Consider the following 13,516-nt stretch of genomic DNA (forward strand, 5'->3'; position numbering starts at 1 on the left):
TGCGCAGGCGCAAAAGCCATCCTCAAGGGACGGAGCCGTTCGAAAGCCGCTTGTGGCGCCTTCCTCGCGGCGCCCAGCAGGGGGCGCTGCTGCAGCACAAAACAGCTACATGTGGCTGGTTGTCCTGCTGACAACAGGAGCCTTCAAATCACATCCCCTTTGTTTAGAGCGTTTTGTTGCGCTGTTGAAAAAGTACACGACAATAACAGTGCTGCTTGAGAAGGCTCAAGACGTAAAATAGCCGTCCTCCTTTTTATTTACATTTATTTGCTGAAACGAGCCATTGGTTATTTGGGTAATCAACTGACAGAATGACTGGCCAACTATTTTGATTATTATTAAGTTATTTATTTATTTACTTAACATTTGCTGGGTATGTAAATGTTAGTATTTGCCACTTTTCTCTGTCTTATCATTGAATATTAAAAATATTCGACGATAATTGAATAATGGATCATTATAAGATGTCGCCTTGGGTTCAGGAAAGTTGTGATCGTGTCAACCACTGGATTAATTTAACAAATAATCGGCATACAGAGGAGAAAACAGTTTTCTTATGATTATCATATTGTTTTTAGGTGCTCATTCAAAAAGAGTACGTATTGCTTTGGTCATATAACACGCAAAGGTGAAAGTTGCAGTCATGAATAGAACAAATTCGTTGCTTTTCCCAAAATAAATGGCTAAATTAGGAGTTGCATTAATACAGTCCACTGGCTCATGGGATCATAGCTGCTGGATTGATTTATGCATCCAAAACAAACATAAACAAAGGGAACTGCGCCTGTAGACCACACTGAGGGCAAAAAAAACCCAATCACATTTCTTTTAATAAAATGATTTATTAATTAGCGATGAAAACAAATATTACATGGACAAATAGGCTACTCTTAATAGAATATGTCGCTACTTACAAGGTCGCAGATGCACTAACTTATTCTGTGTTTGTCAAGTCTTCCAAAACAAAAACAAACAAAAACAAACAAACAGGCGTGGTTTGACCGCTACAAATAAATATATTGTAGGCCTATTTCGATGCAGGGTTTTTTATTTATTTTTTATTATTTAAGTCCCATCACTCGTTTAAAGTGCATAACATCCAAAGTAAGCTACTGGCCTGCAGAAGAAGGAGAACACAGCAAAAGTCGTCGGCTTATTTACATCACTGGGAGGATACTGAATGAACTGGCTAGTCAAAGCTGCTATTGTTGACAACAACAACGAAATAAAAACCAAATAACAACCCACCATCACAACATACATACATCGTCATTGCACTTTGCCACAAATAATAAATAGAATCAATGGTATAATTTCAGTAAAACAAATATCAGATGGTTACATAAACGCTAAGGGGAGGGAAGATACACATTTTTAAAATATATATTACAGTTAATTACAGTTTATCTACTTGGAGCTTGATTCCTCAGAGTGTCCGCGGAGGGTTTTTTCTCCATCTCCCAGGGTTTTGAGGTGTCTGACAGAAGCTGCGGATGTGTCCTTTGTTGCTCTGTCATAGAAATGTGTGTGATTCATGGAGGCAGCAGAGGAGATTTGAAGGAGCAGGAGCCGCTGCAGTGGCGAGGAGTTAACATCTTACAGGAGAAATGGTGTAAAGCGTCGTGAGCTTCTATGAAGAAGGAGATAAAACCATCAATAGTGTACGTGCGCGTGTGCGTAAAAGGTCCTGAAGGAGGAGAAACAGTCTGCAGTTCAAATACTTACTGTACTTTAATGAATGAAGTCTGCTTAAGTTATACAATAATGTAAGTGAGTGATTTAAAAGTGGCCAAAAATGGTGTGAAACACGTTTGGAGACGTTTATTAAGCGATTATAGTCTGGATTCATGACGGCTAATTGTCTATCTGAGAGCCGCTGGGTGCAGAAATGTGGTTTGTACACCATCCTATACCTAAAAATGGTCTTTTATCTCTTTCTGGATGAATTAGGTGTCTGTGCAAGAGAGGCAAGACAAGTAAGATGGGCACTAAGAATTGTCCATTTAGCCCAAATCTACTGAAGTAAAAACGTTTTATTTATTTTATTTTAACCGATTTATCATTTAAATGTTAAAAAATAATTCATAAATCACAGGTAAAAATGTCGAAACACCACCCTACAGATAACCCACACAAACTGTGCACAAGTGCTGTCATCGTGCAGTAACATGTGTGGAAAATATGCCATTAAATTAGAAAAAGTTTAGTCAGAGCGCCGCTGATTCCGCTGCTTTATTTTTCTCACCTCTGACGATGTGAAGCTGCTGAACCATCTCCTCCCTGTAGGACAGTTCCCTCTTCATCTGATCCTGAAAATTATCTGAGGAACAAATGGAAGACATAGATTTGGATCAGTGATGTGGGAGGTGAGGCTCCATTCAGGGAAGGGGGGAAAAACACAACTTCCATAAATAAAAACGTAATTTCACAAAAAGGAACGCTTTTATTTTGCCAACATTCTCCCCTCAGTTACCTACAAAAGCTGCTCTGTAATTGACTCTCTGATATTTGTCATAAATACTCATGTCAGCCCAAAAAACATGAGATGATGAGGTTTGTTGAGACTGATGCGAGTCTTTCCTACACACGTTGGCTTTCGTGAGCATTTATAACACTTAATTGTGAAAATGTTAAATGTTAATCTGATCGGATGACCAGTAGAGGGCGCTGGTGTCAAGTTAAAGCCACAAATCAAGGCTCCAATTTGTAGCAAACAGTGTAATATTATTGAGTGAAAATACTTAAATACATGTTTTATAGTGCAGATTAGAAATTGGAATATAAATATAAAAATAACTGTGAATTAATTAGATTTATTCAACTTAATATTATTGTAACACATTTAGGACGAACGGAGCAATGAGAGTTTAAACTAAGTGTAAATAAAAGAAACAATGTTTACAAGATGATCTCTTTTTATATTGTTATATAAAAACATAAGAAAAATGTAAATATATCCATTATATGGACCTGTTGAGACATTTTATTTGATGCTGTAACCGCTGCGCTTTGTTAATATTTTAACAGTCCTATTTGCAGACAACACAAGTCTTTGGCAGGAGGGAATAAACATTTGGAAGTAGCGCAGAACAGGGTTACAATTAACATTACAAATAAAGCAATATTGCTGTCTTGTCTTCATATAATACTTTGAGTTTTTAAAACCCAACTAGATTCAAATATTACCGGTAGGTGCACACAAAATAGTATATTTAAGTGTTCAGAGCTTTACAGTTTACGACACCTTGCGATGAAATGATATGATATCTGCAAACACTGTATTTGCAACTTAAAGAGATGATCAAATCTCTGACTGAGAGCATTTACTGAACCAAACAATATGCACGCGTTCAGTGCTTTTATAGATCTGAATGATTTTTTCTAATTAAAGTGCTTTTCCTTTGACATTTCCACAAAGGTGTGACAAGATAATAAAGTTTATTTCCACCCAAAATGGATGAAAACCAAACTGGATTATATGTGCTGCTCTTTAGGAATTTAGCCATTTTATTTAACTGTCCTTACACAACACAGTCCCTTGCAATTCCTTCTTGGAGATGCAACATTTTGCACAATTAAGTGAGCATTTTTTGACATAAGCTGCTACTGAGACACTTAAATATCATGAACAGCGTTGAACAAACAGTTGAGTAAGTGAGAAGTTTTGGAGACAAGTTAGAGGGTTAATATTAGTTCAAAATACTGCAGGAGTCTGAATGTGAGCGGTGTTTAATTTGTATTACACATGAGAGTCACCTGATAACACATAATAACTGTCAGGCATTTTTCACTTTAAGAATTATGATCTTTACAGGACCAGTCTTTGGCTTTTAGTGCCACATATCCAGATGGTCTTAATGCACACACCGCAGATGGGAATTCTGGCATATTCTAAACAGCTTTACATCAATTTTGATATTTCAGTTTGGCAAATGTTCTTTCTTGCTCTTTTCTTACCTTGAACTTTTTTAAATGTGTATGTCCACATATATCGGAAACAAGATATTTGTTTGCACTGCATCAGTGCTGCAAAATAAATCGCATCAGAGGAAAAAATAGCTGATATTTTAGGACTCACCTCCAGCACATGCACAGCACTACTGAGTTGGATTTGGTCAAGGGTGGGTCATATTTTGGCCTGACTCTCAAACAAGAGGAGCACTTCACAAACACCAGAAAGACTTTTGAGTCCGTGTAAATAAACTCACTGATGGGGTGATGAAAAGCCAAAATACTGAAGAAAAAAAAAAGAAAGAAGAAGAGGCACTTTTGCAGAATTTGGCTTACCTTTCAAGTTTTGAAATTCACGTTCCAGCTTTTTCCTCAGCTCAACTTGCTCTAACAGCTGCTTCTGCAGTTCCTCTAAAAGGCAGACAAAATAGAGGATGTTGGAGGAGAAAAAGATACAGGCCTTTGTATCAGCTTCCATCTAGGACACTTTTCTATTTTTAATGACAGTGATGAGGACATCATCATCATCATCATCATCATTATCATCATGCACACTGACAATTCAGAGCAGGTCTTCCTGGGCCTGCAGGTAAAAAAAGAAAAGAAAAAAAAAGGGAAAAGAATCCTCCCTTATGTTTAAGGAAAATACAGAAAATAGAATATTAGAAGCGTTGTCTTATTGAGGTTAGAAAAAGACTGTTTCAGCTTTTGCAAGTGACGGTTAATTAAAGGTCGCTGCAGCTCAGAAATACTGGTTTACAAGAGTTTGGCCTCAGGGCTTAGAAAGTGGTTGGAGGTGAGCGACAGGACGCTGAAAAGCGTTTAATTTAGTCAGCATGACAACATCTAATAACGCTGATGTAATATCTAAGAGCAATTTTACAAAAATAAATGAAAACGTTTGGTGTCATCATGTTAAACAGAAAAGAAGAACGTGCGTAAAATACACATATTTAACTACATTCAGTAATAATAATAATAATAATAATAATAATAATAATAATAATAATAATAATAATAATAATAATAATAATGTTATCTGTCCATGGTTTTGTCTGTCTTACCTTTTGCCAGACTTTGTATGTCTCTTTGTGTTGGCTGAACTCTGGCTGGTGCGTCCTCGCCTGAATACATACAAAATAAATTAAATAGCTATTCTATTTGCAAAAAATAAAATTAAAAAACTGTAGACCTCTATATATCTCGAAACAGAGCTTAAAAACACACATTTAAAAAAAATCCTCTGGGCTGTCCTCGGTGTAACTTACCATCATCCTGCTCTCGCTGGTTCTCCTCGCTGCTTTGTTCATTATAAGATTTCGTTTCGATCTCCTCCACTGTGGAAGACGGCTCTTCTTTACTTGCACTCTCATCTTAAGAGAAAATAAATCGATGTAATATTTTTTTTTCTCCCTTTTTGATGCTTATTTTTTTATTTTATTTTATTTTTTTGGCAGCTAAATGTTTAAACAAAAAGCAGAGGAAAAGTATCGAACCATTTGTTGTTAGAGCTCCAGTCAGGTAATTGGCAGGTCTGAACTGATACGGACTGCTCCTTTGTTGCAGCTCACTCCTCTCCGCTGTGTAAACCTACAGGAGAAAGAACCACCACTTCTTTGAGGCTTGGTAAAAAAAAATAATAATTATAAATGTGCAACAAAAAAAAGAAGTAAAATTAATAATTAAAAAAATATACTCTATGTTGAAATGTATATATTTTTATTTAAAGGAATGATTTTTTTTCCTCCCTAAGTGATGTGGACATGCTGTTTTGTTGTTGCTGTTACACTGTTTTAAACATGAAACACAAATTTCCCACATTTATCTGCGTAAAAAGAAAAAAAAAAAAAGTACACACAGGCCAAGAAAAAGAAGCGCACTTGCAGAAAAAACTTCAGAGGAATATTACAGCTCGTTTTATGGCCAGTGTTTCTCGGTTACAAGTCACTCACTTCAGTAAAAGACGCAGCTATGTGGGTCTCTGATAACTGCTTGTTCTGCAGTTCTCTGTCAGACGACTGGGCCACGTGGAGGCTCATTTTCTGGGAATCCACCGCTCCGCTCTCCTGCATGCCTTTGGAGTCCGAGTCGTTTGGAGAAACACTGTGCGCCAAACCGGGAGGAGTCCGAGGACACACCGAGGACAGAGGCCGGGAGTCCTCCTCCTCCTCCTCCGGCGTTTTGTTCGTCTCCACGTCCACGTCCGGCTCGCCCTCGCTGTCCACGCACGGGGACATGGACCGGTAGCTCGAGCTCTCGCTTAAAAAATCGGGCGATAAATAACCAGTGCGACACCCGTTATACGCGCTCCTGTTGCCGTACAGTTTGGCGATGCAGTCTGCGTCTTTAATGACGGGTCTGAACGCGGAGACGTAGCTGATCTTCCGGGGCGGAAGGGTCATCCCCTCCAGCGGCCTCCCCTCGTCTCCAGATTTGTCGTCGTCGTTACGCATGGACTGGGTGCTGGAGCAGCGGTCGTTGTCAACCACGCTGTCTTTAGAGGTGTTGGTGCTGCGGTCACTGTGCTCGGAAATGTCCATGTCAGTCTGTCTGGGGGGGCACAGCAGCTCTGGAGGGGGTTTGTGTGGAGTCTGCGGGTACGGAGGCATCGGCAGCGCGCCAGCCGCGGGCCAGAACATGGGGAAGGAGTGATAGGCGCTGTCCTTGGTAGCAGGCCACAGGACACCCGGCAGGGCGGCTTTGCTCTGCTCGCCCATCATGCCGTCTTCTTTCTTCTGGCACAGGCCGAAAGCTGGGAACCCGTACGGATGAGGGAAGAGCGGCGGTGGGATCTTTTGCAGCATCCCAAAGCCTTTACTGGGCACCGGGATCACCGGGTAGCTGCGGGTGCTCGCCATCCCGCTCCGGTTGTCCTCGCAGCTGAGGATTTTTGCGGGTATCTCGGGCGACTCTCGGGATCGGTTGGGCCCTTGTGGTTTTAACGGAGAGCTGGAGCCTGACCCGCTGCCGGGCAGCGTCCTCTTGCGACTGCCTCCGTTGAACATGGCCTTCACATCTTCCCACGCGTGTAGCACGTCTGTCTGACTGCCTTTATCTGTTAATTTCAGATGTCGCCTCCAAGAATTAAAATTAGCTGCATCTGGCTGCGTGTATTTGGACTCCGGCGTGCGATGCGAGTGAAATATGAATTTATTGGGAGAAAAATACATGTTGCAGTAGGAGCACTTGATGCACTTGGCCCTGGAGCTGTTGTATCTGGCCGGGATGAAGCTGCCTCGACTCCCCCAGGCGCACTCGTGGGACACGTCAAAAGCAAAATTCTCTGGAAGTTTAGGAGGCGAATGAGCTCCCAGAAACGACTTACAAAGTCTCTCGGCCTCGCGTTTAGTGATCATCCCGCAGCGCCTGGAGGAAATGGGCATGGCACCGGCTCGGCGCAGGATCTCCAGCTGGACAGGAGTGCACTGGACGCAGGTGATCCCCAGCGCCACACGCCGGTTGTGGATCTCGTTATAGCTGTAATTCTTCAACAAGGTGTTAGATATTTGTGCAAGGCAAAGTCTCTCTTGGCCATCTATCACCAAAGACACGATGGGTATTCCGTACAGCACCGTCTCCCCGACCTGGTTGGGCTTTAAGTTGGTGGTCGGGTAGGAAAGTTCTTGTTTGGAGCTTGGCGAGGTGCTGGAGTCTCGGCCCGCAGGTATGGAGTCCATCCTTGGAGGCCTGGAAGCTGCAGAGATGACGTTTGGTGTGAACACGAGTCAAAGGAATAACAACCCAAAATAGAGCTTCATAATAAAGCTTCACTACAGCTTTTAGTTGGAGGACAAGTCTCCTGCAGGCCTGCGTTTTGATAAAGTTGAATGACTGCGACTTTTTCTATATTTAGAGACCAATCCTTCAGAATAATAGCAGATCAAGGACACGGTGGGAAATAGTAAAGTCCATGCAAAAAAAAAACTTCACCTAAATGAATTTTATTTGCCTTAACCTTCAGCTGGTTGTATCACGCTTCAAGTCCAAAGCTCTGTGCGCGCAAATCGCACAAAAACTGTCCGTGCAGACAAAATATCTGGTACCAAAACTCACCTTTAACGTCCGTGCAGCTCCTCCTCCGTCGTGAGCGACAAAAGCTGTGATGAAGTTGAATGTCGGAGCGGTGGAAAGAAAGTCTGGTGTCGGTTTTAGGACGCAGTTGTCCGTGCAGCACCGCCTCCCTCCTGTTTCTCTGCTCCGGTCCTCCTCCTCCTCCTGCTGCCTCTCTGCTCCGCTCCCGGTGTGTGTGCGGACGGTTTGTGTTGCGCCACCAGCAGCAGCAGCGTCCACATGGCAGGCAGACTGTAGCACAGCCCCCTTCACGACAACGACAGCAATCAAGTGACGGCAAAAACTTATGGCAAGGCACTCCCACTCACACAGGCAGTCTGCATTAACTATGGATTCATGAGCAATGAAGATGCTTTGATCAGAGTGTTTGGTCTTATGGCAGCCTGGAGGTCTGGATGGATGGAGATGTCCACAGAAGAGGTGCTTTTTGATATTTAAAATAATAATTCAAAGCACACGGTGAATCTACGTGCTTAAATAAATATATATTTTTTAAAAGCATCTTTAATATTTCAATAATCTGTAGGATACTGTGCCGCCATTGTGGTTCTAATTAATTCTTTTGCGCTTTCCTGTTGCAAAACGCAGCCTTCCTGACATTATGCATGGATGGGGCTGCGGTGGGATTTGGCATTCCGCTAAAACAGCAGGGACCCACCGACACATTGTTGTGTTCGTGGAGTCTGAATGCGGCGCGCAGGCCTCCGTCATGTGCTGGGTTCCCACGGATTCACCGTTTTACAAGCAATCCGGCCTGCACGCGTTGTGACAATAACCAGCTGCTCCAAAAGGTCACTCCCTGTGATCTGCGCTCAGCTTTTCTTTTCTGATTTTGTTCTTTCAGTTTAAAAAAAAAAAAAAAGGATCAGACAGAAAGAAAAAAAAAGTGTGGATCTTTGCGCCATAAGCGACGGATATTTAACTTTTGAAAGTCAATAAAAGCTTTGGGTTAATCATTTTCATGTGGCACACGCGCAGCGACAGGCCCTGATGTAATATTGATGAAGGTAACAGGACACGCTGCTGTTGGTCCTTCAGAGGGACTGAGCTGTGTGCAGCAGGAATGACAATACACCGGAATTATTCTCTCATTAAAAACAATAATTAAAAAATGCATCGCTTATAGTAGGCATATTACAATAATATTACTAATAAAAATAAAAACAACATCAAAATCTTAATGATTTACATCGAATTTATTCATTTCATTCATGTTTTCGTCGCATTATAGCTACAATTTGAAGTGGAAAACATGATATTAGGTGGACTTTATGCCCTTTTTAAAAAAATAAAATAAAATAAAATGTTATATTAGATTAAATGCACAGGCTGTAGATTATAATTGATCTTAATTTTAAAATACTGTATAAATCTTCAATGAAAATCATTTTATTGGCCTGAAAAATAAGAAAACAGCCCAAAAGAGCCACCAAATTCAGACTGAGTGGAAATTTGTTTATCCATCCATCACGTGAGATCTATGAAACGTACCAACATAAACCTCTTAATTATTGTTGCTATTGGATAAAATCCATTTTTTGATTTAATTGATCCAAACGCAACTCAAAACGCCTGTTCAACTGTTCCAAAGACTGCAAATAAACCCTTCAAATCCTTCCTCCACACTCTACCAATACTACAGATTTATTTGGAGTCCTTGTTTTCCAACCAAACGCAACACTCACACAATCACACACTGCGGCGAGTGGTGTGTAACAAGTGCGTTTCCAACAAACCTGCGCACTGTACAGGAAATGAGAAAAGTAACCAAACAAGTCAGTGGGGTCATTATCAGGCTTCTGCTTATTCTACCTTTTTTTTTTTGTGGTGTGTGCAAGAGAGAACAGCTCATTTAAAAGTGTGTCTGCATTAATCACAGTGCTGCATCAAAGTATGATAATCACCTGAACACTCTATTAAAATAAAAGTGCCAGCCCAGGGGAAATCTTACCTTACTCTTTAATTGTTTTGAGGCTTTGATAGGCTTTTTAATCTAAGATTAATTTATGCATTCTTAAATAACTCTACATATGATTAATAAGCTTGAAAATTAAAAGGAGACTGAAGCAATTATAACAAGTGGTTGGTCATCACCTCATTAGATGGTATTAGAAAGATGCAGTTTGTGTGTGTGAGTGTGTGTGTGTGTGTGTTTTCCTGATCACAAAAATTAACAGTGGAAGAGCAAAATGTGGAGAGACTGTTCAATGACAATCACTGGAAAAAAAAAAAGAAAGTGCTGCAGGCTAATTATTCTGGATCCTTCCAGTTTGCTCTCTATGAGTGGGTGAGTCATTTATTAAAAAGAGAAACATGATACATGGATTTGTAGCCGCGCAGATTCTAATCAAGATCAAGTTTAGACCGTTGAGGTGATCCCAACTGGAAGGACAACAAAAGAGAAAGATCAGCTGTTTGAGGGGCCACCGGAGAGACGCGAGTGAAAACAGTGAGACTTGCTAAATGGTTGCTAATGTGTAAACAAGACATCACCCCTCTTCCTGCTCTGATGTTTATTTGTCTCCTAAAAGCCCACCCCTGGGTCCTGACCCCCACATCCTCCACCGCTAAACGGAACATTTCTTCTCGCAGGAGGTGGTGTGTGTGCAGTGTGTGTGTGTGTGAGAGGAGTGTGAGTGAAGGGAGGGGAGGAGGAGGGGGGGGGGAGTTCATCACTGCATCAAATGAGGCTGAGCACAGGGACCCTTTTGTCACAGACAGGGACTCATCTGCCAATGGTGGGCTGTGAGGTCCTGGGGGAAGGAAGGAACAAAGGTGCTAAAAGGCTGTGTGACAATGAGGGTGCTCCGAGGAGAGCCTTCAAGTGTGGGACACAGGCTGCACGGGACAAGCTGTGCCAATCACTCCGCAATTACTTTTTTGTGCAATCCAGAGGCCTTGTGTGGGCATTCATGGAGGGAAGCAAGGACACAAGCTGCCATGTCTCCCTGAGCTTTGCTTGTAATATAGAGCTGACCTGAAGCTCGCCGTGTGGAAGAAATGTATAGAAAATCACCTGCTCTTCTGTTGTGGGGGGGAAAAAAAAAAAAAAAAAAAAGGTGAGAACACCTCTGGCAAATTCAGCTCCATTTTCATAATGAACCCATCAGAGAAGAATTTTTACATTGCAAAGATTCAAAGGTGTATTTATACCACAGTAATGGGACTAAGTGTATGTGACATGCTACTAAAGTATTCACTGAAGGCAACATGCTACATGACTGAAGATAGACAGAGGTCAGGAAACAGAATTCTCGATCCTGATGGCAGGGAAAGAAGCTTTTTTTCCCCCCATTTTGTCTGGGATGGGCACAAAACACTCGCCCCAAAACAAAAACAAGCATGAAATAAATGAACAAAATTGCTGCTGCAGTATTTAACCTGACACTGTAGCAAATGTGTGCTGAAGAACGCAGGATATATTATAGTTTGTGCAATAAAAATTTGTTTCGTTACAGAGAAAATCCTCCCATATTTAAAATAAAAACCTCAATACCTAATCTGATTGAGCCTTTAAGTTCAGTCTTTATTCTTGAAAACAGCCCTAACAAAGAAAATATCACCAGTTAACTAATTATGTTCATTTGCATTTACAATTTGCTTGAAATAATCAGAATTTTGAAGAAAACAACACACACGATCAAACTGATCCAATTGCAGGGAAAGTCATATTATTTCATTATCCAACCTCATCTACAACCAAAGTCAAATGAGCACTAATATTGCAGCGCGCACATCTCTCCACTGTTTCTACATAACAACAACTCTTAAACTTAATTGTCATTGTACTGACTGCTTGAGTATTTAGGGACTTTAAGTTTTGTGTATGCTACAGTGTAATAAAGGAAGATGCAGGAATTTGTCTGCATCCAACCCCGAGCAGTTTCAATAGTGTAATGAGGAGTCAAGTGAGAATGGGAATTATCGTAATGATAACAAAGGTCTATGCACCATAGCTTGGGGCTGTATTGTAGGGCATTACCATAAAGATGCGATGTGCTTGTATTGCAGGGTTTTTGTGAGGGAGCAGGCCAAAGCGATAATAACTATTAGTAGATGACAGTGCTTTGTGGGATTCCAGCTGTGGAGCCCAAATTTCCATACAGATAGAATGGCTCTGGGTGGATGATATGCGTATGTGGGGGAAGGGCTGGGTGACTCCGTGGACTCATCTGTGCACGCACCCACACACACATGCACACACACACGGTCTGGAAGTGGCAAATCTCAGTGCTGGACTCCGTCTTGGTGTCCCCAGTCAGACTTGGGGGAGGTGAGAGCCTCCGGTTCGAACACCCTGCCGGTCTCTGTGGAGGAACTGTCCAGAGTCCTGAAACAGCCCGCTGTTGCTCTGCTGACAGCTCTCAAAGTCGGGAAGTGCAAAGTGTATGTGTGCACGTGTGTGTGTGTGTGTGTGTGTGAACAGAGAACCAGAGATTTCCATCAAGATCACATGCAGGGGAGCCGGTGTGCAACATACTTGTCAGCACCATGTCTAACAAAGAATAAAAGCAGCCCTTCCTTAAAAAACTGCATTTTCAAGGTTAGAAACTTTTAAATGCACACCCACATCCTGGAAATACAAGGTGTATCCAACATATATGGGAGTGCAGAGGCACTATTTAAAGGAACAGGCAGTTTGGGAATATGTGTAGTCACTTTGTGGACAAGAGTTACATGAGAAATTTGATACCGCTCTAATATCTGCACAGTTAATGTGAAGTTGCTGGCAGCAGCTGGTTAGTTAAACACAAAGACTAACTCACATGTGACCAAAAGGACGAGCTAAACAGCCACTATGGATGAGGAGCTAACCTACTAGCCGGTTAGTTTGAACATATTAGGTCCTCATATAAGCATGTTGACTACACCAGCTGTGGGTTGTAAGGTATTGTGGGAATTTTGTACATGACAATCGGAAATGATGTTTAAAAGTTTGATTGTTTAATAGGACTGAGGTGTTCCCTCTTTATAATCTAATATTTTCCCAGCCAAATATTCTCAGTAGACTTTCTTGAAGTCATTTTTCGAAAATCAAACCCACAAATGAAAGACTTTGAGTGTAAATCTTGTCATAATTGAACAGTAGAACAGAAAAGCTGTCGGAATCTGCAGTGTGCCTCCAGAAATATCCAGAGTTTGTATTTGTGAGTGAGTACAGCAACAAACCTTCACTTGTAATAATTTTTACACTTTGCATTTAAAGTACAGTAATAAGAGACTGCGCTGTATAGAAATAGATCGAAGTCACTGAATAAAGAATTGTGTTCGTCTTTGTTGTGCAGTTTTATGACATTTTCAGTGATCGGTTTTGTTTACGTTTCCTCACTGATTAACTGTCAGCTGATGACAAATCAATTTTTCAGGAGACCTTCACCTTGTAGCTGTCCATTGAGAGTCTCCTGGCTGGAAACACAATGCTGAGAGCATATTTTTTTTAATAATCTTTGGATGGAGTCAGGCTATCTGTTTTATGCTAAGCTAAGCTAAATGG

General features: G+C 41.3%; 1 protein-coding gene across 1 annotated transcript; it reads right to left on the minus strand.

Moving 5' to 3' along the window:
* Positions 1–1,532: 1,532 nt before the first annotated feature.
* LOC103372742 (SKI family transcriptional corepressor 1 homolog-B-like) lies at positions 1,533–7,628 on the minus strand. Its single transcript, XM_008302451.1, has 7 exons — positions 5,904–7,628; positions 5,448–5,541; positions 5,220–5,324; positions 5,016–5,075; positions 4,288–4,362; positions 2,246–2,320; positions 1,533–1,630 (listed from the first exon to the last, which is right to left on the minus strand). The coding sequence occupies exons 1-7, from the start codon at positions 7,626–7,628 to the stop codon at positions 1,533–1,535; spliced, it is 2,232 nt and encodes a 743-aa protein (XP_008300673.1).
* Positions 7,629–13,516: the final 5,888 nt, after the last annotated feature.

The sequence above is a fragment of the Stegastes partitus genome, unplaced genomic scaffold (genome assembly GCF_000690725.1).
Source record: "Stegastes partitus isolate 25-593 unplaced genomic scaffold, Stegastes_partitus-1.0.2 Scaffold1818, whole genome shotgun sequence".
Lineage (NCBI taxonomy): Eukaryota > Metazoa > Chordata > Actinopteri > Pomacentridae > Stegastes > Stegastes partitus.